Source organism: Ictalurus furcatus, chromosome 24, assembly GCF_023375685.1.
Source record: "Ictalurus furcatus strain D&B chromosome 24, Billie_1.0, whole genome shotgun sequence".
NCBI classification, from domain to species: domain Eukaryota; kingdom Metazoa; phylum Chordata; class Actinopteri; order Siluriformes; family Ictaluridae; genus Ictalurus; species Ictalurus furcatus.
The window spans coordinates 19,450,075-19,472,264 of NC_071278.1; the positions used below are offsets into that span (position 1 = coordinate 19,450,075).

General features: G+C 39.8%; 1 protein-coding gene across 1 annotated transcript in view; it reads left to right on the forward strand.

Moving 5' to 3' along the window:
- The window catches only part of znf516 (zinc finger protein 516), a 43,863-nt gene that overhangs the window by 16,081 nt on the left and 5,592 nt on the right, over positions 1-22,190 (forward strand). Inside the window, exons 2-4 of the mRNA XM_053613536.1 lie at positions 9,899-11,806; positions 16,234-17,460; positions 20,774-20,878. Of these exons, the coding sequence (XP_053469511.1) occupies positions 10,126-11,806; positions 16,234-17,460; positions 20,774-20,878 (3,013 nt within the window). The 5' untranslated portion in view covers positions 9,899-10,125. The remainder of the gene's footprint in view (positions 1-9,898; positions 11,807-16,233; positions 17,461-20,773; positions 20,879-22,190) is intronic.

The window sequence follows — 22,190 nt, forward strand, 5'->3', positions numbered from 1 at the left end:
AAAATCCTTGTGTGAATTTTTGGTTGCGTATCATAGGGGATGCCAATCTCAACACACACCTCCAGTATCAACCAGATGCTCTGTGAACCTTAAAAAATACAGTATGTGTTAAGTCCAAATAATGTGTGCATTTGGTTACATCACTATGATATGGACATGTAGTAAAGACAAAGACTAAACCACTTCAAAGGGGAGAGAGAGAGAGAGAGCGAGAGAGAGAGAGGGAGAGAGTCTGAGCTGACCTTAGCATGATAATCTAATCCATGTTGAGAGGGAGAGCTTTTTTAGAGAGCAAGTTAATACCACCAGATTATAGTGCAGTCCCAAACCAATGCAAGCCACTGTGCAACAGTTACATTCTGAGACAATGAGACACTATAAGGAAAAGTTGTTAAAATTTTTTATTGCAGTCCACTTATGTCAAACCAATAGCTTCTAATAAGCTTACTGAACTCATACACGTTTACCTACTCCTACAGTGAGGATTTCACCAGAACACTGTGAATACTATCTAATACCTGCAGAGATGAGATGGCTGTCTTCTGTAGGAAATGTCTGTGCTTATAGACGTAGTGCTCGGTTGGACATATCAGAAATGTATTAACTCACCAGGCAAGTAAACTCTCCAGTGTGATGTCCAGTCCTGTGTTTTGGTTGCCCAGAAGCCTAACTGACTAGGGTAAAATGGGGTAGTTAAGGAAATGCAGTGTAGTAACTTGTGGCAAGTTAGCTGGTTAAATGCAGACTAATGGAAGCAAAAAGGTTTGTTATTGCGATCCTCTTCTAACCAATTTTCTAATATAGCACACTTTGTGCCCTTGATAAAAAGTCAGAAAGTCCTTGACCGTCTCCACTATGAGCCGTGATGTTCGATCCTCGCACCACATGTAAAAGATTTTATTTGAGTCCAATTCATGTTTTTATTTTCTTGCAATATGTTTAACCGCAAGGTAGTAAGCAGGAGAGTTATTTATGATGACTCTGCGTTGCACTTTCGCTTGGATTTGTCAGTTTTCACACACCTGCATGTTCCTGATTCGGAAAAGATCATTTGTCATTGGGGTACATCACAGCATAGTGACGTGCACTGCATTTAAACATAGAGTCCAAATGAAAACTTTGTGAAAGCCAGTAAAGACTAGGATTTTTTTCTCTTTTTGACTCTTATCTGAGGCTAGTATGAACAAAAGCCTAATACCCTGGACACAAAATCTGCTTGTCCTAGGCACCCAGACTGCTGATTTGTCCACTCCTGGTAGTAAGACTTTATATTAAGGTTCTCCAAGTAAGATCATTTAGATGTATTTTCCTGATATATCTATCTATCTATCTATATCTATATCTATATATCTATATCTATATCTATCTATATATATATATAGTTGTTTTTTTTTTTTTTTCTGAGCACATTCCAGATGTTTTAATGACTGGTTTCTCAGTTCAGCTCTAATATGGTAGTTTTGTATAACACTCACTTTTACTAACTGATTTATCAAGAGATTAATCTAGCATCTTTGCATACAGTATACAAGACTAACATAGGTTTGTATAAGCTTAGTATAAGCCTATGTAATTGTTAGTGGTTTTGATTTAGCTGTGCAAGCAAATGGTTTTCTTATCTTGTCCGTTACGTTGTTTTGATTTAATGTTGAAAACTGGAGAAACAAAAATGTGGAAATGAACAATTTGAGTTTAAGTTTTACAGTCATATAACCATCTTTATATAGAACCTGAGGCAAGAAGAAGAAACCCATACTTCTCTGTCCAGTTATCTTCAAATGCTGTGCTTTTGTCTTCAATGTATCTTTTTCACCTGTTGTACATGTTATGTTGTCACTTCATTAATCAGACCTGGGGGGGGGGGGGGGGGGGGGTAAATTAAATGAAAAATCAATGAAAAACTGTGCAACTTCTTCCTGTCTGAATTAATGTCTCTAGCCTTGTGACTAGTGTCTGAGCTGATGAGCTGGCATTAGCTAAATAATTTACTACATGTGACTACATGTGATTGGATGAGCCACAACAGAGGATCTGCTACAGAAGCTGAGCTGGTTGATGTTTAGAAATCTGGAGTCGCTAAACTACAGCCCTTTTATTATATATTGAACACTCTACTATAGTATTTTTCAGTTCAGACCACTGAAATCTTTCCCTTTATCCGCATTTAGTGACCCCTAGGCTGGAAGGTAGCTGCCTTGACTACCAGTCCGATCCAAAGCAAAAAATGTGGGCTATGGTACCATTTATGAATCACCGTTTTGGTGCAATCTTGGCATCTAGTGGCCTCTCAGCTGTTAGAGGCTTGTTTAATTTTAGACATTGCTGTCAATCAAAGCGTCTTAATGCCTCAGGCAATTGCAACGAATATAATCCTGGCTCATTCATCACAGCTATTGTGGAGTGAGTCTAGCCATACAATAAAGATCCTACGAGAGGACTGATCTCGCAGTCACACACTGCCGAACTTTCAGTCACTATGTGAGGAGGATTTAATATGAACTCATAAAGAAACACAGATCTTAGATCAGATTTCTGCCTTACGACTGATTCAGGACAAGGGAAGTGGCTCTGTACCTGCAGGTCTACATTTAGACTCTCTGTTAATGTGCTTCAGTGGAGCATAAGCCACTGCAGTGCTATAATCCTATCAGCAGATGCCCATCGCACCCTCCTAACACTCACGTAGTGATCCAGGGAAGGGTCTGTTCAGCCATGCTGAGGTTTCCATGACCTGGTTGCTAATTGTATTATGTAAAGACAACCAATACTGAGTGATGATGTTTGGATAATTACGTTTAATAAAGTTTATGCAACCTCAATATGGAAAATTGACTAAAGGTAGCGGTTTTTGCTATGAAGTGTTATATTTATAGAATTTTTCCGTTGCACCAGCATCACCTTTTTGCCATTAGCATTACTATTACATTTTGGGAGCTGTGGTTGCTGTAAATGCATTTGAGATTTGTGTTCTTTGGAGAACCTGTTACTGTGGATACACAAACATATGGATAACTTACATATATATAAAGTAATGTGAAAAAATAAGTACACCCCATGAATTATTTATTTATTTATTTATTTATTTATTTATTTATTTATTTTACATAGTTGGACAAGCAAACATTTGATCCTCTTTGAATCAGTGCCTATTAATAAAGGTGTTACACACTATCAAATGACACATAAAATTGACATTTTATAGTAATTTTTTACAATTTATATTAACAAACACGGAAAAAGTAAGTACACCCCTACATTTATCACACTTTCAAATACAGAAAATTAGAATCAGGTGTTCAAGATCAAGTTCCAGTGATTAGAACCTGCTTAGGGAGTGCAGGTTGAACCTGTCTTATTTATACCTCTCTTATATCTCGTGTCTGGTGTTCCCTTTGTTATTGAGGTGTGTGGTGTCATCATGCCAAGATCTAAAGAGTTCTGTAAGGCCTTCAGAAAAAAGGTTGTGGATGCCTGTGAGTCTGGCAAGGGATTTAAAAAGATTATTTGAAATACATTGTTCCACTGTAAGGATAAATAATCTACAAATGGTGCAGATTTCAAACGACTGCCAATTTGTCCAGCACTGGCCGTCCCAGCAAATTCAGGCCAAGAGCAGACCGTCTGATATGAAAAGAAATCTTCAAGAACCCCAAAATTTCATCACAGGATCTGCGAGTAAGTCTTGCAACTGTTGATGTCAAAGTGCATGCTTCTACAATCAGAAAGAGATTCACAAATGTGACCTGCATGGGAGGCGTACCAGAAAAGTCTTTGCTGTCTAAAAAGAACATTAAAGCAAGACTACAGTTTGCCAATGAGCATATACTGTAGGCAAAGACCAGGCCTTTTGGAATAATGTTCTCTGGTCAGACGAATCAAAGATAGAGTTGTTTGGCCACAGTAACAGCAGACATGTTTGGCGCAGACCAAAGACAACTTCTCAGGAGAAGCACCTCATACCAACTGTGAAGCACGGTGGTGGAAATGTTATGGTTTGGGGTTGCTTCACTGCCTCAGGGACTGGACAGCTTGCATTCATTGATTCAGCTATGAATTCTGCATTGTACCAAAGAATGCTTGATGATAATGTGAGGCCATCTGTCCGAACGTTGGAGTTGAACTGAAAGTAGACCTTTCAACAGAATAATGATCCTAAGCACACTTGCAAATCCACCAAGGAATGGCCCAAAAAGAAGCGGTGGAGGGTTATGGAAAGGCCTAGTCAAAGCCCAGATTTGAATCCCATTGAAATGTCGTGGGCGGGATTTAAAATGAGCAGAACATGCAAGAAAACCCTCAAAAATCTTGCAACTGAAAGAATATTGCATGGAAGAGTGGTAAAAATTTCCAGCAAGCCTGGTGGACAGTTATGCAAAACGCCTACAAATAAGTTCTATCTGCTAAAAGGGGCAATACTACCTTCTGATGCACTTAACTTTTCAACAGAAGAATATCACATCTCTTGATATTTCTGTTGAATAACTGATTGAAAAAGATATTTTTCCTTGTGGTTTTGTTCAGTTTTATCAATTTTATTAATAGGCACTGTTTCAAAAATGATCAAATGTTTGCTTATCCAAATATGTAAAAAAACAAAAACAAAAAAAAAACAACAATTTCCATGGGGTGTACTTATTCTTTTCACATGACTGTAAAAGGCGCTTCTTATAACAAGTACTTAAGTATGTATGCATATGTTAAATGTTAAGAATTTGGCTTCAGCATTGTCTGTTGGAGAGAACATAAGTGTGGGGCCTCTGTAGTAGCACGCGCGCACGCACACACATACACACACACACACACACACACACACAAATACCAAACACACAGGCACTGGCTCAGAGCAGAGGAGCAGTGTCCAGAGCATGGGGCGTTTGTGCTGAGCTGGTCTGGCCGTCAGGTTGAATAAACTTGTGGACAGCTGACTGGACATGGCTATTCATCGGCATGAGAAAGGAGCACAGAGAGAGAGAAAATGGATCACTAGCTTAGGGCTGCATATAACAGATATAAGCCTACGTGTGCTATTTCCACCTCCACTATATATATATATGTATGTGTGTGTATATATATATATATATATATATATATATATATATATATATATATATATATATATATATGTAGTATATACAGTATATATACAATAATTTCTTTTACAGAATTAATTGCTCAGTTTATTGATGACTGTAGAAATTGATGTGCTGAGTCAGATTGTACTGCCTGTATAAGAAAGAAGCAGAAGTAGCTGCTACTGCAGATGTATCAGATGAAATGCAGAGCTCAGACAGAGGGGAGGGTGAACCTAAGGTTGCATATATCCTAGAGTAACAGCAACCGTGGAAACTGTTAGAATCATAAACATCCCATCATACCCCAAACGCTAACAAAGGCTATACCTGGATGCTGATCAGGTCCTGACAATATTCTGCATTTACATGTTTCGATTGCAACTGCAAATGCATTTGACCCAGTGCAAACATATATGGAAAACATCTAGCTTGTCTTTTAGGCGCGTAGGATGTGGGCATGATGCCTTTACATAAGGCACACGTTTTCCCTCTAGATTTCCATTTCATCCATTTTTTTTGTTGCTATACCAATGTCCACATGTGTAAACTAATTGCATAATAAAAATATTGTATATTGTTATGAATGTGAAATAATAACACAGCAGCCTGATTTAATAAGAACCCACATAAGGAGCATTGATTTTTATGTGAAAGTTTGTGGGTGTGTTGGTGGTTTACAGGGATCGGTTGTTAAGTTTTTTTGGCTTGTGCTAATCGTACTTGAGAGCTGTGACAAATTCAGACCTCAAGGAGACTTGAGGAAAAGTAACCAAAACTAAATCTCCAGTATAATAGTGATTAAAAAGTATATATTTAAATATATATCAAATCTACATAAAGTTTATAAGGTATGTGTAACTGCAAACTTTTTTCAGAACACTCCTATTAATGCTACTTTTAAATATAAGGCACTATTTCAATAAACTTTCTCATTATTATGACTTTGTGTAAGTAGATGGTATAGTGCTGTTGCCAACTCATGGAACTGAGCCTCTGCAAATTTAATACCTGCCCTTCAGTTGGATTAAATTATGCATGCAATCCCTATTCCTTTCAAGTTATAAATCAAAACTCAAACTGAAAAACAATATTTAATACAATTCTGATATCAGAGCTCTAAGAATGGTCTGATACCCACTATGATGAGTGGTACCCACTATGATGATGGACTTATTTAGAGTCATTTTTTCAACCCAGATATAATATTGCCCAGTCTAATATTGGCCATATGGATACTCAATGGTGTGTACCTAAATAAAATGCTAAAAAAAAATGATAGAAATGTGAATGTCAAACATTTAAACATGACAAAGTAAAACCAAAAGATAAAATACAATACATTGAAACGATGTTGCCAGCTGAAGGTTGGAATATAACGTTAAACTACTAATTCTTGAGGAAATCATGTTTTGTGCTACAAAAGGAAAACAAAATGAAATCAGATTATGCTGTGAGGCTTGTAACTGGAGTCATATTTGTACTCATTATGTCAGCAATCTCATGTAGAGCACCACAATAGATGCACTGCAGGGTGGGACTGTAATGCTGCAATGTCAACTGTTTAAATAGTATGCATGACACTGACAATACTCATGTCAATGTTCTCATTGTAAGCAGAATTACACTGAATAAACATTTTATGCACATTTATTTGATATTCTCTGTCTTTGGATTATTAACTGGTAAGTTAATTTACTAGTTATGGCTCCTGTGGAGATTTCATATTATTATTATTATTATTATTATTATTTATTGCACTTGTACTGGCGGTGTTGGTTCAAAGAACTCAAAAGATGGCCCAGAAAACATGGCCCTAAAGTTTCCTTGAATATGTATATTTTTGATGTGTGAATTCTGCTTTATTCCTGTGTGGGGGGAAAGCATGAGGATCTGGTTAACAAACAGGAGTGAACAAAGAAATCCCTTCACCATGTGAAAGCAGCACCACTGAGCTTCATGTGCTGACTGAATAGAAACTGTTGTAACTTTTAGTCTCACAGTTTTATCTCGTGATCACATCTGTAATCTGGAATTTTTGGTTTGCAATTCAAAGCAAGAGAATTGCTGTCAGTCAGCTTTCTTTCTTCTCTGTTACAAACCTCCAGGGTGTGTTCCTCTGAGACAATTTGGTAGCAACCATTGGTGCACTCATGTATAATATATATTACAGTGTTCGCCTCAGTTTCTCAGAGTTCTCATGCAGACCACCATTAGGATTAGAGACAGAAATGAAATGGTTCCTTCTTTGTCTTCCTGTGAAGACGAGCTTCAGGCTCAGTCCTAGCACAGGCCAGACCCTAACAATGGCTCTGCCTTACTCCCTGCTGCTAGGAGGAGGTACGGACATGAACTATTGTGACAGTTCTGGTGTGAGGCACACAATGCACTGGTGGACTGGGGGATTTGGGATCCTCTGGATAGTTTCAGAAATGGAAAGGGAGTGCCAACTGGAAATCACTCGCTTCTGAGAATGTGCTTTACACACTTAGTAGTGCTAATGAGTAGAATGAATACAGTGAGGACTTAATGATAGTAAGGGTTGGGGGAAAAAAAGAAATCAATGAAACAACACCAAATGTTGATTGAATCAATGATACATTATCAAATGTTAATTAGGTAGAGGTTACTATGACCTATGATGTTGTATGAGACCAAAGCTCCTTACAGCCACAGTTGGAAAATGCTGAAACAGCACTGCAGCCACTCCTAGTTAAAACATATTGTACATTTCAGCAGGATTATTGTTATCATTAGAAAATGATACTGTAATGATGAGTACTAAAAGACTTATTCCATAAAATAAGCAAATCACTGATTCATGTTCCTTCTTGTGATATTTTTTTTTTTTGTGCTCAGGTGGAGGGGTGGGGGTGAGTCTTACAAACACAACTCGCTTAATAAAACAGGATACGAAAATTCTTTGGCATTTGGCTTGTCTCCAGTAATTTACTTTTCCGTTGTCTTGCCTGTCCTAGATCACAATGTAGTTGAATATCTGTCCCTGAGCATCTGGGTACACAGAGCATTTGGATAAGGACACACACACACACACACACACACACACGAAAGCAGAAGCTCAATTTGAAAAATGCACTGATCCTACATTGATAGAGCCCCAAGATGAGCTCAACTGTCTGGGGATAAGTAGGTCAGCAGAGCTGAGGTAAGCCCTCGGAGAACAAGCACGACTGAATAATAACCCCACTGCTGATGTTTTGCATGTTTGTGTGTGTGTCTGTCCTCTTATACATTTCCCAAACCTCCCAGTATCATTGCAATTGGATCTCGATGTTTTTTGCGTGTTTATGTACCAAACTAAACTAAACACGGTTCTCATAATTTAGGATTTCCATGTGGATAATATTTATGACTTGACTGGAAAACTGAACTGCATTCTGATATACTGTACCTCTTATTTAAACAGTTTAAAAACTTTACACTCCCTCACCACTAAAAATGAACCGCTGTTAGTTTATGTGATTTAAAATAAAAATAAAAAGTTCACTGTCTGTTTTCTCTGAGTCCATGCTCCGTTTTTCTGTCCGAGTGTGTGGTGAAATGCAGTTGTTTTATAATGGATTATTGATTGGTGAGAAAGAGGGAGGGTTGGCCCTGAGGCTTCGTCCCAGCCCAACTCCTCTCCTGTCCTGCTCATGGGGAATGCAGTGCTTAATGCCTCAGTGCACACACACAGACACACACACACGGTTTAAGTCTGTAAGCGCATAGCCATCACTCATTCTGACTACAAGGGGAAGCTGAACTGGGACTAGGATGAGACTGGCACCACTGTCCTTAAGACAAAGCCTTACACGCTCATATACACCAATAAACATTCTTATAGGCAGCATACATGACCATTCTTAAACGCTTGAACCATCAAATAAACATGTGATACCAGGAAATAATCTCAAAGCAGACACTGTGCAGAGTGTATTCAATGAGACCAACTCCCTTGAAAATGAGAGCTCATTTGTCTGTTCAAAACAAATGAAAAGCAAGACAAAATGGCAGGAAATCCTCAGTTCCTGACTGGGGTATGTGATTACTGATTACACATATTTTCTGTCCTTCTTGATGGAATGGCTGAAATAATTTTGCTCACAAATGACATTTTTAAGGTGGTCGTTTGGGCATGGAGAATTTGTTAAAAAAAAAAAAAAAAAGAGTGAGTAGTATAATACATTCTGAAAAACAACAATCCATGTTTCATCCGGTGTGTTGGTGAGGTCATTAGAAAGTTCTTCTGTCTCTTTGAAACATCAGACTGGCAGAAGTGCTTACATGGTGCATTCAGGCAGCTCGTCATCCAGGCCCAGAAGATATCTCACATAATAACACATTAGACATACTAATGATGTTTGCTCTCTCCTGCTCTCCTTCTTGTTAAATAGTGTATCAATAGAGGCCATTGTGCTTAGTACACCGTGTCTAGTTACAGCACACTGATCACATCTTAAACTTGTGTAGAGGGAAAAAGTCTACAAAAGACATATACCCGGTGTTCGAACTCTTGTTTCGTATGGATATGATTGCTTGGGTTAAGCTGAGTAGCAGGTTTATGCCAAATAGGACATCTTTAACTGTGCATTATGTGAGCAACATTTGAAATATTCTTACAGTTTGATGTGCTTCTTTCTGCAATGCAGGCCCATACACATAGCAGGAATGCCCAAGGGTACATGTCAATTAATCATTACACCTATTATAAGCTTATATAGCACAACTCCTATTCACATTTGTTAATGCATGCTCATCTGTTATACAAACAAACGTAGTTTATAGGCTGGCTCATTTTTATAACGCTGTCCTTGTTTGCTCAACAGGTCTCAGAATGAAGCAGGTCTCTGGTTGGTAAAACATGGTTCCTAGCAGAAGTTCCTCCAGCTGTAATCAAGTGGAAAACAACACAAGCTTCATAAAATATTCAGCAATGATCCCTTCTGCAAAGAGAACTTCCGTTCAAGACGTATGACCGAAACAGACACAGATTTACTAGGACATAAGAAATTGGACAGAAGATAGCAGGAAAGGAGAACACTCGAGGTTTGACATGGAGGTTGAGCGGCAAGAGGTCACAGATGACTCCCTCTCCAAAACCTCTCATAATGATCCAGATGAGGAAAAGAATCAAGTTCACAACTGTGACCTCTGTGGCAGGTCTTTTCTTTTCTTAAGCTCTCTGTCCCAGCACATGAGGAAACACACAGGGGAGAAGCCGTACAAGTGCCCCCATTGCCAGCACCGCTCAGCCCAGAAAGGCAGCCTGAAAGCCCACATTCGCACCCACAAGGTAGATGGTATGAGTCAGAGCACTGGGGGTAATGAAGAAGAGGTGGACGATGAAGGAGACAAGGAAGGAGGAGTACCTGAGGAGCAGGGTGGTTGTTCCAGCCCGACCGAAAGTACCTCTGCTTGCAATAAAGTGGTTAGTGGTGAGGAGACCACTAAGACAAGAAAGAAAGGGGTTAAGAAAGAGAGGGCAAACAGTGAGGGAGGCAAGCAGTGCTCACTGTGTAGGAAGAGGCTCCGGAGTCAAGCTGAGCTGGAGCAGCATATGCGAGACTTTCATGATACCTCACAGGAAGAGCACTTGCAGGCAGAAACACAAAACACACACCCCACAGAGGAAAACTCCACCATGGAGGAAGGACTGAACATGGAGGAAGCAGAGAAAGAGAATGAGCTTGGTAAAGGGGACTTTCCATGTGATCAGTGTGACCAAGTCTTCACTCAAGCCTGGTTCCTCAAAGCCCACATGAAGAAGCATCAAAACACTCGGGATCACGGCTGTCGCATCTGCGGTCGGCGATTTCGTGAACCCTGGTTCTTGCGCAGCCACATGAAGACGCACAACACCAAGTCCAAGCCAAAGAATGACTCGGAACTTCCTGCGACTGTTAATGAGGTGACACAGGTTGAAGCTTCCTTGGTAAACGACGTATGCCTTTACGAACTGTGCGCCAAGTGTGGTAACTTCTTCCATGACCGCAAAAGCCTGCAGCTTCATGAGCAAGTCCACAAGAGCACAGATAATTCGACTAACAGCGGTGATGGTCTTTCATCGCCTCTCACCAAGAGACGCTTCCTAGAGTGCCTGAACTTGAGAATGGCAGGTGAGATGGAGAAGCTCTCAGACGGAAGACTTGGCAAGAGAATTCCTGAGTTGGATCCTGTTAGCAGCTATCAGGCCTGGCAGCTGGCCACCAGAGGCAGGGTGATGGAGGTTTCTGAAAAAGGTCTGGGCTGGGACGAGAGGTTAGCAGATGCAGATGTGGTGTATGACAAGAAAAAGGGTGAATATGTACTACTGAGACAGGAGAAACGAAAGAAACAATTGGATACCACTCTAAGTATCCCTAATAAGAAAAAGCGAGGGGTAGTGACCCAAGGCTCAGGCAACACCAGCATGGCCACCGATCACCAGCGATATGGTGGGCAGACATCTATGGAGATTGGAAGCGTTGACAGTCTGAGCGACTCTGAATATCGTCCCTCTTTCCGCCATGGCCGTAAAAATTCCCAGAATAAGACCTCTGAGTGCTTGGAGTGCGGAAAAGGATTCCGAACTCAGCAACAGATGGTGATTCACATGCTCATAAGACATGGCAGCATGAGTGAAAGCATGAATGGGGTTTCTCTCCAAAATCTCTTTCCTAAAACACAGTCCAGTCTTTCTAAACCCGTGGAATCTGCAGAGGACCAAAGTCAGAAAATATACCCTGAAGATACAGGTAAGGAAAGGCCACACTTATATATATGTGTGTATATATATATATATATATATATATATATATATATATATATATATATATATATATATATATATATATATGTATATTTCTTGTTGGGTCATCTAGGATGTATGAGTGATGAACTAGAATTGTATTGCGCCTTAACTGCTTCAAGATGCTACTGCTTTAGTTTTAAGATGTTTTAGATGTGCACAATTATGGTGTGAACACAGTTACACTGATCTTTAGTATGACCAGTAATGGTACTAAAATGTAGCATTAATGATGGACATTATGAGGAAGGCTTAGCCACTGCCCTATATATACAGACAGTGTTGAAATACAGGATCCTCTTTGTTTGATTTCACAAGCTAAACTGAGCAATGACACGATTGTGTACAGATGTGTCTTTCACTCCCTGCAATACAGCTGAATCGGAAAACATTCAGAGGCTTGTATTAATCCTATTTTGCAGTGTGTAGAATGCAGTAAAAAGGGTTGCCAAGTAAAGAAAAACCTTTACAGCAGGCGTAAACTGTTATACCAAAGGGTTTGCATGTGTGTTTAGAGATGTGCATATTACTCCCTGGGTAATCCAGGTTCCCGAGTAATGGTGCAGGGAGACATCTTGTGGGAAAATTCTGAAGCACAGTTGATTATACAACAGTGGCGCTATTTGTTTTTCATTCAGTTGGATCATTGTATTAGTATACTCGTAGATAAAAACGTTCCCTTTGGGTTCCAGTGAACTAAAGAGACATTTAAGTGTTATTCGCTTTTTAAGGAATGATACTTGGAACCTTCTTGAAAGGGAAAGCCTCCTGTTCTTCACATTACCTAAATTATCCTTTGGTTTGACCCCCTGAGAGAACCTTCAAAGATTCAGTTCTGAGCATCCTTAGGGAGTGGTATATTGAAGCCTTCTGTTCTCCATCAAACCTTTAAGGGTTCCATAAAGGGTTCTTTTTTGTTTTTTTGGCACTCCCAAGGAACCCTTAAAGATTCTGTGGACATTAACAGACTTTCCCTGGGCTTCTAGTTAACTAAAACGTTAGTTAAGAGAACATAGATTATTAAAGGAGTGGTATCTTGAAGCCCACTGTTCTCCATAAAAATCTATAAGCATTCCTTAAATGGTTCTTTGGTTTGTCCTGTTGATGGAAGCCTTAAAAGTTCTATGAAGAACATAGGGCTTCCTCTGGTGTTCTAATTAACGAAAGAGAACTATTTTTAGCTTGTGGTACATGGTTCCATCTCTGAAAGGGAAGCCTTGTGAAGCCCTCTGTCCACAGAACCTTTAAAGCTTCCCTGAAGGGTTGTTTGGTTTGTCCTACTAAGGGATATTTTAAAGGTTCTGTAGAGTATAGAGGGCTTCATCTAGGGTTAGCTAAAGAGGATTTCTTAGCTTAGCTTCCTAAGGAGTGGTATTTTGGTAAAGGAAGAGCTCAGTTCTCCATAGAACCTTTACGGATTCCCCCAGTGGGACAAACCAAAGAACCTTTTAAGGTGCTAGATGATTTCTTTTTCTAAGAGTACATATTCATCCACTTTCCCAGGCGTACTTCTCACTAACAGTGTACATACAAACCCCTGTAAATCACCTGACCTTTCTTCCCTTATATAGATTACAGACTGGGGTCAGTGCAATCCAAACAGCTGGATGTTCTGGCTCCAGTTATTACAGAGTACCAGGCACCACTGAATTGTCTGCTTTTTTTTTGTTTTTTGCTTGTTTGACTATGGACTTGTATGCCTGCTTTGCATGATGCTATTTTAGTATTTCCTGTCTCAGGAAGACAAACCCTGAAATTTTTTATGTCCCTTGTTTTGTCTGCTCTTCCCTTTTCTGTACAGAGCGTATGTGAAAACACTCATCCAAAAGGCGCAGATCTTTCAAAAACAAAATGTTCAGTACAGTAATCCTACAGAAGTCATTATTCCTGAGAACATTCTAACAGTTGATCGGTCCTGAAACTGTCAGGTTAGTTAGCTATGTACGTATAACCTAAAGCCATGTAAATAAACGGATGCTCATTAACGTACTTTTCATTGTGTAGTTACATACAACATTCCCTAAAGATAAAAACCACCCTGAATGACATCAATATCTACAACCAATATATGATCTTCAGTGGTCTGTCCAGCTCCAGTTCTCTCACCTCCACATCTGTACAGATCATCTTCCAAAGCTTCAACATTCATGTTAACCTCACCATCAAAGACCTCACCTCCCTAATTTCTCTATCTGGGGATTAATAAAGTATTATCTTATCTTATCTAAAGCTGTTGCGCTTGTCATTTTGTAGATGACTAACTAGCTGACCCGAGTCTCTGCCATAACTTTGTCGTCAAGAAAAGAAGCTGTGTGATGTCAGAGCAGCAAACAGCTGCAAACACGATTAACAAAAATACAGCTCCGCCCAACAAATTGGTACAAGAATTGCTAAACATATATTTTAATATAAACGTATTTAACAAGTTTTAGGGTGGAGCTTTCCTTTAAATGCATCCGTATCACTGTGGTTCGAGGTTCACAAAACGTATCACTACTTTCTGCAGTAACGAAGGTTTAGTGCGCATGAACAATCAGGTTAGCCTGATTCAGGGCATCCAGTGTAGAAAACATAACAAGGGTATATTTGATATCTTTAGTCCTGAATGAAACAACAGCAACAACAACAACAAAAAGAAACAGGATATGAGTGTTACAGCAGTGTGTGAGAAAGTAATCATTACTGACTAAAACATGTCAAAAATGTTACTGAGCCCTTAAGTCAGTTTAACATAAGCCTGCATATCTGTCTTTTAATATGAGTGCTTAGGGGAAATGTAATGTATGGGAATGGTCATAATGATGAAACTTGGGAAGAGTTAATGTGTGAGGACCTCCTACTCTGATTTGGCTTAAAAAGTGTTCCTCAGAGGCCAAAAGAGAACCATACAGCAGCCAGGCTTAACCACCAAATACAAAACAGATGGCAGAGAGAGAGAGAGAGAGGGAGGGAGAGAGAGAGAGAGAGAGAGAGAGGGAGGGAGAGAGAGGGAGGGAGAGAGAGAGAGAGAGAGAGGGAGAGAGAGAGAGAGAGAGAGAGGGAGAGAGAGAGGGAGAGAGAGAGAGAGAGAGAGAGAGAGAGAGAGGGAGAGAGAGAGAGAGAGAGAGAGAGGCTACTGCTGGTTCCAGACAAACTCAATGTAAACAAACATCTCAGTGACAGATGAGAGAAGGTGGGTTCAGGCTGTGTTCCCAGGCCCTCTCAGTTACTCCCTCTTATGCCTTCCTTATGTTCTTCTATTCTCACAGCTGAATGTGTGGGAGGATGCAGCTACTGTTCACACACATTGCCCCATTCTGTTTTTGGATTACTTAATGTGCTAGTTTGAATGTAACGACAGTAAACTTTACAGTAGGTTTATTTCTGTGATTATGTGCACAAATACAGACGTGTTTTATGCAACTCCACCATTGTAACAGATTATATATTCACTTATTTCTCTAATGTGAAATGAGACTTCATGGGAAGCTTGGTTTAGTACTAATCAGGGGTTTGAGCTGTTCTTGCACAGTGAAGTGCTGCCATCTTGTGGTCAAACTGAGAAAGTAGGAAACTCACCAGTTCGGTGGAGCGTAAAATGCGAAATCATTTTTACAACACTGGAGTTCTTTTAAGCCAGTTATTTAACAGTTATATCTGATTATTTAGATTATACATTATGTACAACAGGGAATGGCATGTACCTCAGACTTTTGTCATTCTGTCTCCGTAGTCTTCAAATCCAGATTGCGTGTTGAAAAGAATAGGCAAAGATTGGTCAAACAAGCTGGTAATTTGAGTTTGAATAGTTATAATATTCGGCCATAGTTGGGATTAACTTGTCCCCTTAGAGAGAAGAGTCACTGCAAATCAATACAAAGTTCCTCTGAGTCATCGTAGACTGTAGATCATAATCAGCATATGACAGTGACATTGCTCTCCAACACTATCATGAGAACACCAGTTGAGGGGATTTTTTATTTTATTTCTTATATCAGTTCCAGTTATAAAGGCAAATTCATTGGGCATACAAGTTATTGGAGAATATTTGTATCAGAAAGAGAGATGCAACTGATTTTTATTACTTTTAGTATCTTCTATACACTATTTGGCCATTTTAGTTACTTGTGATAATGAAGAAAACATCTGTGATACAAAAATATATCTCCTCTTCATTTTGTGGTAGGGTGTGCAAACTTCACTTGCACTTCACTGCAAAAATAACCCAAACAAAAATGTTAAATGTTAAATGACTGATTAACTACATTACTATATATCCTTATGCAGAATGCAGTGGGTTCAGTTGGCTGTTTTCTCATTTAAAACAAATTCTTTTTTTTTTCTTTTCAGTATATGTGAATTTAATTTCTTTTGTACTTTATTCTGTGTTCACAGATAAAAAGCCATGCACCTGCAACCACTGTGACTTCAGCACCGCTGACTCAGCTGCCATGGTGTCCCACATACACAATGAGCATGCAGCTATCAGCAATGAGGCCTTAACCAGCGTGATCACCCAAAGCCACACTCCTTCCACTAGCCACAGTGGCTTCCCCAGGCTGAGGAATGCACTACTACAGCAGCCCTACTGGCCCTACACCAGCTCCACCCACCTGGAGAGGGCAGCACTGAACAGCACAGTACCTTGGTCCAAGAGCACTGATGAAAATGGAGATGAGAAGAGCAAAGGGCATGGAGAGGCCAGTTCTGACAAAATGGATGCCAGTCTGTTGAATCTCTCTGTGGAAGCTGAAAGTGACAAAGCAGAAGCTCTAGACTTAGGAAAGAATGGTCTAGTGAGGCATCAGTGCCCATACTGTTCCCATGCCACACTGTACCCTGAGGTTCTCTGGATCCATCAAAGAATTGCACATAAAATCGACAGCACCACTCTGATCCCTAAGTGGGCTCCTAAAAATGGTGTTAAGGGGCCTAAGTCGATTCTTGATTTCAAGAGGCGCACTGGACCACCTCCGTTTCTGGAAGGCAAGGACTGCCCTTCACTTCCTCAGACACGAATCCTCCGCACAAGTTCCCCTGAATTAAGCCCCAGAGGGACCAAGGACAAGCCTCAAAGCAGCAGTGCAGAATCCACTTGCTTACAAAGCAAGGGTCAGCACACTGGACGACTGTCACACTCCTCTAAGCCAAATCCCAGCAGGTCCCGGATAGATGACGTCAAGAGCGCCAAGAACAAAACGGATGCCCACCAATATATCACTTCATCAACAAGTAGAGCAAGACCAACACCAAGTCCCCAAAAGTCTGAAAGCCCAAAGACAGCAAGCAGACTAATGGAAAGTAGCTTGCTGCCCAAAGAGGGACTCCGCTTCATGCTCACCAGCAAGCACAATGCCTCCGAGCAGAGAAGTCCCAAACCTCAGACCTCTAGCCGATCTGAACCTCCAGCCCAGGACACAGAGAGCTCTCATGGATACGACCTCTGGAGTAGACTCAGTCTAGGTGGATCATCCTCACACTCCCAAACTAAAAAGCAGCCGTCAGGAGACAGTCCAGGTGCTCTTACCGACATCTACAGTTTCTTGAAGAATTGCAGTCCTCATGATTTGGCAGCGCTTTATCATCACTGGGGCTTTAGTAACATGATGATAGAGCAAGCAGGTAAGAACATTAAGTACTCTCGTGGCAAGTTAAAATATTGTTACTATACTATATTACAAGACATTGTTGAAGCAGGACCTGAATTAGACACTTGCAAAAGGACAGCATACAGGCCTCATTTCAAGGTGATAAGATTCCTTGTACTGACAAAACAGAGTTTTTTTTGTCGCTTTAAAGGAAAAATCCACACTAAAACACGTTAGATATGTTTATATTGAAATATTTATGATGTATTTAGTGCATTTAAATAAGAGAAAATAATTCAAGGGATAACAATCAGGTTTCATGGTTAGCTCCTAAAAACAAAAGAGCAAGAGCTTTTTTTTCTCCCCTTACACACCATTTTCCAACAACGTTAAATGTCTCATGAATGTAAAACCCAATGTAGAAGTAGTGGAGACAGCAAATGCTGAACTCAAAGTTCCATGCAGCTCTAAGACACATTTGTGCTAAGTTATGGCAGAGACTTGACTTAGCTAGTTAGCTATCTAATTTTAAAGATTAATATGCAAGTTGTCCTTGATGGAAATACAAGCCCTCAATCTCATAATGTTAGCAAATAAAGGATTATAACATCACCCACTAATGCAGGTTTAAAATATTATTTGCTTTGTGTTCAGGAGTTTTAATTACTGGATTATTTGCTTTTGGGGCCAACTGAATTCAAATATAAGGCATTTTATGCCTTAGGAAGTCCCAATGTTTAATCCTTTCCAGGTAGATAGTTTAAGTGGTCTTTAAAAACAAAAACAAAAAACAAACAAAAAAAAAACCACAAGGGAGCTAATAATTGCATTTAAAAAGCTGAGGGACAGACAAATGTAGTTGTGTCATAAAATATAAGGGCCAGGTTCAAATATGCAAACACAGGCTGGGCAACCATGCAGGATGTATATATGAATTCTTATACATGTTTTTCAGGTTAAGGGATGGACATTTGTAAGATTGGCAAAAAAAAAAAAAAAAAAGGTGCTTCTCATTACTTTGTATTGTTTCCATTCCTTGCTTGACATCTTAGCTCCACAAAAAAAAAAAAAAAAAACATGCAAGAAAAGCAAATAAGGACAGGAGGAATCAAGGGCAAACATATTTGCCTAATGAGACATTCTTGCTCACTGAAGCATCACTTTAAAGCGACTTCATTTATTAACTTGTTGCGCAGCTATCGCCTGTCACTCCATAACTGATCTGCGTTTACACAACACAGTGGGATACACTGAATAAACATTAATTAAAACATTATTGCACTTGTACATCACACATATTGAATGTTGATGGTTTGTAAGATTCAGCTGGCATCTCATATGCACATTTATTTTTTTTTTTGTCAGGCACATTTTAATTGTCTTTTATCCAAGCTATTCATTTGTGCTCATTGTTCCTTGTTTAATTAACATCAATTTTACAGTTGTCATTATTATTATTATTATTGTATTATTTACTCAAATAATTGACAATTTTTTTGCAGGGGATGGGGTGGGGGTGGGGTGTTAAGCTAGAATTAATAATAATAATAATAATAATAATAATAATAATAATAATAATAATAATAAAGCAGGTATCAGTGTATTCTCAATCTAAAAGCATGCTGTACTTAAATATGGAAGGTTTCATTGATTATCAGATCACAGGCTTAATGGAAAAAAGAAGGCATTTGTTTGGGTATCAGGGTGCACCTGACTTGTAGGATTTTATAAAGAACCTTTAAGAGAAAAAGCAAGGAAAACTCTAAATTTTTTAATCACATCTTTGTTCCTCAAGGAATGATCAAATAAAGCAAAGTCACTGAAACTAGAACCTGTCAAAACAAAAGAACCAGCATAAGCACAACAACCCTCCAAAAAAAAACTTTGCAAAGAGCAAACAGGGCTTAAGTAAGATGGTGATCTGAGCCTAATGCAAAACAGGTGAGTATAACAAGTCACTAGGACAAGCAGGTTGTATTCAGAAGACGGGGACCTCTGGTGGCATGAGGTGGGATCCCCGTGTACTCATGTGACACACCAATATACACCACGCACACAAACACACGGCCTCAAAAGGTTAATGGAACTATTGAGTAATGTCTTCATCTTTATGCAAACTCTTAAAATGTGCAAAAACATTTCAGACAGCTATCGCTGAGAGGCATTTTAAACAACATGCGTCCAATGCCATGGCAGGCAATCTCTGAGGGCTCACAGTGCCTCAATGCTACAAATATGCAAAGCAGTACAGAGAGGGGAAGAGAGAGATTGAAAGAGCAAGAGGAGTCAAATTAAGCCACCAGCTGCTTTGAAAAAATGGTGATTACTGACTCTCTCTCTCTCTCTCTCCCTCTCTCTTTTTTCCTCCCCATCTCTTCGCTGCAAGACAATTTGCGAGGCTGTTGTTGTCCGATGCAGCCAGGGCTCGAGTGTTAAACTACACAGAGACAGAGGAAGTTCCTGTCAGCTGTCCAGCCTGATATCATCAGGCTCCACTTTAGCCCTTTAAGTCACATACAATACAGTGACCTTTCTAACATCGGGCTTCCCTTTTGTTCATGCCGTCCGCTGCGCTTCCTGTTAGCGCAGCTCATGCATGCTAATAACTTGGAGACTCATGTTTACGAAAGGTGGCCTGGTTTCGCTCTGCCACCAACACTCTCAGTCACAGCTTGTCACCACGACAATGCAGGGCCGCGGGGGTCAGAGCAGGTAGGGGCAGCCAGTGCCAAGTGACGGACACGAGCCAAGAGGACAGCATTTCTGTGCGTGCTCTTTTTTACTAGCCCTGAGGGGGAGACGTAAAGGCGGACCACTCCAAGTTCCACTTCTGTTCCCGTTTCTCCGGCGGGCCCTTCTGCTGCCACACGGGTGTCCTAGCAAATCGCCCGAGCGGACGAGGCTTGACAGAGCCAGAGCGACAGGCAGGAAAAGAGCATCCAGCTGCTCAGCTAGAGGAGAAAAGAGCAAAGGCGGGGGAAAGAGAGCGGGAGAGAGCAGGAGGGAGGGCAGAGAGAGGAAGAGAGTGGCACACCTGACATGTGACATGGTAGCGTAGATGAGGGCACATCACAGGGTGAGGCTTTTAATTCACTGTAATTTATGCGGTTGTGTGGGGCCTTGTGTGTGTCAGCCTGTCAGAACTGTTCGCATGATGCAGCCAGACAGCTTCTCATCCAGGCCCTCAAGGTAGCTCACATAATGACACATAAGACATACTAATGATGTTTGCTTCTCTTTCGGTCTCTCGCTCTCTCCCTATCCTTCTCTCGTGTGATATTACATATGATGTTTCCTCTCTCCAACTTAGGTTTCCTTATATTTCTCTTTGTGTGTGTGTGTTGTAGGGATGGCGAGGTCAGGGCAGAAAGAGGGCGAGTATGTCTGTCCAGTGTGCGGGAAGAGCTTTAGCCAACCCAGCCATTACCGCACACACATGAGATCCCATACAGGTAAAGGCATTTTCTTCCCCCAGTATTGACCTGATTCCATGATTGGGGTGCCATTTGTTTCCTACTTCATAATAAGTCCTGTGCATGTTTCACTTAAAACATTAATAAAAACCTAATAAGAATCCATTTAACATCTCATGCCTGAGACATCCTGTTCCATGAGTCGTCTGTTACACTGTAGGTTATAAAAAATACATCTTAATTGTAATCGTAATACATTTTAATTGTATCCCTAGTCCTTTTCCTGAACATTTTCACCCCTATAAAATACAGAAATCTTGTGGAATCTTCCACGTCACAAATTCAACAGGAAGTTGCATCATCCGAATTTCCTGATAATGGAAAGAAGAAAATTCCATTTTGTTGCCTGAGATGGGTTAACCCATTTTTTATAAATGATTCAATGCATGTTTTCTTAATATTTAATTTTATTTCTTCTTTTTTTTGAGTTATGAAGGCTAAATGGTACCACAATCATGCAATCTCCCTTTAAACACACAGACATGGATTTGAACTGTGTGATAATCATGTTGAAACTATAAACACTGAAACTGTGTCAAGTCATAAACACCCATAAAAATCACAGAATCACATAAGCTCAAGTCATTCGAGTTCAGATTTCTTCGTGTCTGTGTTTAAATGCCTTTGTGAGTGATCTCTCTGTCCTCGGATGAGCTGGCTTACATTTTTTTCACCTCCAGAAACATATTTGTTTATGACTTATGACTCACGAATCCAAAAAAAATATCCGTCATAGTGTAACAGTACATCTTTAACATAGTGCATTCATGTATTTTGATATCTATATAAATATTACTAATAGCACTTTTGGAGATAAGTGCATACTGTGTAGTATTAAAAAAAATTCCGAACAACAAATTCTTAAAGTGTTGAAGAATAGGATCAAGGTCATGTCGAACTCTGAATGCAAGAACCAATATTCAGTGGCGTAACTTTACATAGAAGATCCATGGGGTTTGCTTTGGGAGGAAATATCAGTTATGAACCCTCTGTTGAGTATTCACTCTAAAACATATGAACAACTGTGAAATCATGGGGCAGTGGATTTGCAGTTTTGAGTTGTGAATAATCAAAAAAAGTGTCACCTGCAAAGGGTGGTTTTTATTTTGCTCTGACTTGAATTATTCATTTGTAAAATATTCCTGCAAAAAAAAAAAAAAAAAAAAAAATCATACAATTCCCTAAGAAATCTGTAAGCGTTTTCAACAACGTCCTACTGAAACACGGTATATTTCATTAAAAGAGTCGACTCCTATTCACTCGATTAGACTGGAAGCGCTTAGCCAAGCTG